Source organism: Limulus polyphemus, unplaced genomic scaffold, assembly GCF_000517525.1.
Source record: "Limulus polyphemus unplaced genomic scaffold, Limulus_polyphemus-2.1.2 Scaffold4747, whole genome shotgun sequence".
Lineage (NCBI taxonomy): Eukaryota > Metazoa > Arthropoda > Merostomata > Xiphosura > Limulidae > Limulus > Limulus polyphemus.
Window position 1 is genome coordinate 67,755 of NW_013670357.1, and position 4,140 is coordinate 71,894.

General features: G+C 31.8%; 1 protein-coding gene across 1 annotated transcript in view; it reads left to right on the top strand.

The window, feature by feature from the left end:
- Nucleotides 1–3,802, top strand: part of LOC106471634 — a 26,391-nt gene extending 22,589 nt beyond the window's left edge. The window contains exon 4 of the mRNA XM_013932249.2: nt 3,014–3,802. Coding sequence (XP_013787703.1) covers nt 3,014–3,178 — 165 coding nt within the window. The 3' untranslated portion in view covers nt 3,179–3,802. The remainder of the gene's footprint in view (nt 1–3,013) is intronic.
- Nucleotides 3,803–4,140: the final 338 nt, after the last annotated feature.

Sequence of the window (4,140 nt, forward strand, 5' to 3'; positions counted from 1 at the left end):
ACGTGGTTCGTAGTAGTTCGGTCGTACGTACGACGACTACACTACTACGTACGTAGTACGACGTAGGTAGGTACGTACTACTACTATAGTATATATATATATATATATATATATATATATATATATATATATATATACTATCTGGTTGGAGCCTGGCCAATAGTGATGATAACTCATGTAAAATTCCACCCACAACACATGAATTAAGTTCCAGATGAAGAGCATACCTGGTTTGGATGTAGTGCGATTTCCCCCACTAGAATCGGCCCCTCCACCTTCTCAATGTGGGATTCTAGCTATTGTATGAGAAGAGGTATGTTTTGGAAGTTAACATTTTCTTAAATTGAAAATGTATTCCCAACCTACCTCCCCTGACACTCTCCACTAAGAGCTAGTGTTAGAGACTGCGGATTGAGTCAGTCTCGAAAAAGTAATAACATTATCTGAATGAGGTGCTTATATACAGTATCAGGATAGATGGTGTATTGACATAGGTGGATAATGTCATGAGACAAATATTGCCAAGAGCAATTAAGTGGGATATAAAAGACTTGTAGCAAGCGAGAAAAAATCTGACTAATTGTAGCTGGGCAAAGGAAGAAACCCTGGCGGTCGAGTAACAGCTTTAGTGTGAGAGGAGGTAAGTATTATTGGAAATACGTATTTGATTACTTCCGTAATTAAAGAAGCTGTTACAGAAATCAACAAAGCATCTCCCTTAACACTAAAAAAAGTCATAATTATACATAACTACAGAAATACCATTGTTGGATACACAAGACAAAGGTGTAGTACATACTTAGAGAAGTGGAGAAGCCACAGAAAAGTGACAAAGAAAGGTTGAAGAAACTATATTGGAAGTGAAAGATCTCAAATATAAGATCAGACACAGTAAGCAGCTCCTTTGATCAGCTGATGAAAAGTTTGAGCTAGCTGAAAAGGAAAGAAACTTTAACCTCCTCACAGTGGTCAGTTCCCCCGAGGAAAGCTGTAAGAGAGAAGGAAGAATTATTGAAGACTATCACAAGAAAATTGAACAGAAACTGTCAAACAAGAAATGCTGAAACAATTTAACTTTGAATTTTTTATTTTCAAATAATTCAATTACATTTTAATGCTGTTAGCTAAGTAATAAAAATATTGCTGCCTTTTCATCATATAAAATATTATTTACCAATATTTGTGTAACATTTACATTTCAAAACATATGCCTAGGTGCAGTTTTTGTGTAACCCAATGGTCCTTGAATTTCTTAAAATGATCATGGAAAAGTCATGAAATTTCATTTCTGCATAAGTGCAGGAACCCTGTAATAATAAAGTTATAATACGTGTTACCATGGGATACCAGCACTCCCCACTATCTAAGTGGTCGTCTTGTCTAAGCTGTTTCATACAGCGTGGGTAATACTGGAGATTATAATGCCTGACATGAGCTAAACAGCTACTGCTGCAAAAAACTAGGTGACAATAGCAACCAACTTGACATGGACAACTTGTAGACCTGACCAAGTGGCAAAGCAAAGAACAGCATTGGGAAATTTCCACTCTATCAGATTCAAGCATTATTCTAATAACTTTTCCCTATGCGAGCAGACAATGATATATCACAAAAGAACAAGTTCCCTTTGTATTTTTGGAGGAAGAAGAAACTTAAAAATAATTTAAAGAATATAGTCACCCCACCCTTTAAAAAACTTCTGCAAATGAATCACTTTATTCACTTTAAAAACACAATTTAATATATTTAAGTAAACAAACTTTTAACAATATAAAAACAGTAATGTTTTGTTGAGTATATTGAAATAAATGATGCATTCTTATAGTTCATGAACTAGATAATTGTAAATTATTTTCAGGCACATTGTGCTACTGCGTTAAGAGTAAAAAAACACAAACCAATGTTTTTTACTCTTAATATTGATAATTGTTTTATGCAGCTTTACCATTATCAGTTGTATCGGGTTAGTTATCCATTGGTGGTAATCACTAATGTGTGATAGTTTTTTGTTGTTTGTGAACACCTGAGTGTGCACAGGTCAGTGTAGATCTTGTTAACTTGAATAGTACTTGGATAATTAATGGACTTTGTTAATTCATTGCATTCAATTAATCGATTATTGTCACATGATTAATCTTCCTATTTTCAGCCAATTCTTGTTTTCTTTTAGAGAAATTTGTGAAATTTAATATTGTAGACATTTTTAGTGTTTAAAAATAACCTGAACATTTCCTACTTGGCAAATTCTTAATGTCAAGAGACAACTGCTCAGTTCCCCTTTTTGTCTATCGAACACGCTGTGGTTGTCATGTTTATCTCGTGTGAATCAAATAATGAATATATTTTACTATCATGATAATAGTAGTAATGTTTTTGTTTACAATGTATGATGATTACAGTTGTAAATAAATATATATCCAGATGACCAGTCTTTTGTTTATGATGATGGATAAAACAAAATACACAGCCTAGCTAACTAATGAATGAATATTTGCTGTAAAATTCTTATCAGTGCTATAAGTGTAGCTACCAGTTTGGCCAGTAATTTTAATTTCATTCATTTAAGTCACACACTCAATCCTCTTAGGCCACACCTTTTTTCACACCTAAGGTGTTTTTGATTAGATATCATGATTTTTTGTCAATATGCACCAACAAACCACAGCAAGTAAGTAATGAGAAGTTAAAAAAACATATTTTCATGTTATGCAGAAATCTCTTCATATGTTTTGTTTATTTCCACCATAAGATCTTCTATATGAACGAAGTATTTTATCCAGTTATAAAGCTATAAGAAAAAAGTAATGAGTGTCTAACATTCCCATGAGTGTAATGTGATCTTGAGAACTATTGTGTTTTATGTACAAATGTCTTGTTTTTATTACTGAAGTCAGTTTTGTTTTGCAGGCTACATTAAGTTACATAACTTGTAATCTAGATGAATCATTAACCTGTTCTAAGAAAATTCAGTTTGGCAAGGAAAAATAACTTATTTTTACAAATGTTTGTGTAGGATCCAGAGCCCGAATTTGAAGCCATAATTCCAAAAGATTTGGTGAAAGAAATATGTGTGCCTATTGAGCCTATCCTACCGAAGCTAGAACCTCTTGATCTAGCACCACCTGGTCATGCTTTCAAACTGTACCAGAATTTCATTCAAAGGACCCAGATATACTAATATTTATATATAATTTTAATCAAAGTGTAACTTCTAGTATAGTAATAAAAGAAAGAAAAAATAGACAATCTTGTAGAAGTCGTATAGGTGCTCATAGTTTCTGAGTTTATATATTCAGGAAAGCATTTAATAGTTGCATTAACATTGTCAAATAACTATCTGACAAACATCATATTTTCTGTGAATAATAAAGAACCTGCAGAGTTCAAATTTTTACAACAGTACTAAGCCTTTTAAACCATTGAAATTATTAGTGTAGAAGCTAGATGGATTAGTGTAAATAAGCCACTTGGATATTTAAAATGTTTATTGAATTATATTTGTTGCTGTTCAGACACACAAGATATAAAGTTTTCTTAAACTTCATTTATTGTATTTAAAGAGAACGTGTCAAGTTGAGAAATGTTTTTTTGACAACAGCTTAGAAGTGCATTAATACTGTATAACTTGTCTTAATTTATATGAAATGCAGATATGAAAGGGGAAAAAAGTGAGAGAAAAAAAAGTGTATATAATGGCAATGCAGAAACAAGTGCACCACGTTTCCTTCAAGTGACTAGGGAGTTCAGCTTTTTGAATGGTGTATAATTTTTTTACTTTTACAAATAAACATAATCTTATCAACGATTTGTTAATTTTTTATTGAAGTATTGTTCTTGGTAATATATCATAAAATAATATTTTAATTATACATCACTTATTTTTTCAACACCCAAGAAAGGAAACTGTGTGTAGTGAAGCTTCAACCCCTTTTATTAATTGTGATTCAGTCAGGGCTTTCTAATAATTGTAGGTTTTAGTTTTATTTTTACTAATTTATATCATTTTATATTTTAGTCAGAGTCAAATATAGAATCGACTCCATTAATGTGGGAGTTACTCTTTAATTCTAATAAAAAAATAATGTACTTGAGTTTCATAATGAACTTGGTTACAGCACAGTACTCCATTAAAAAAATAAT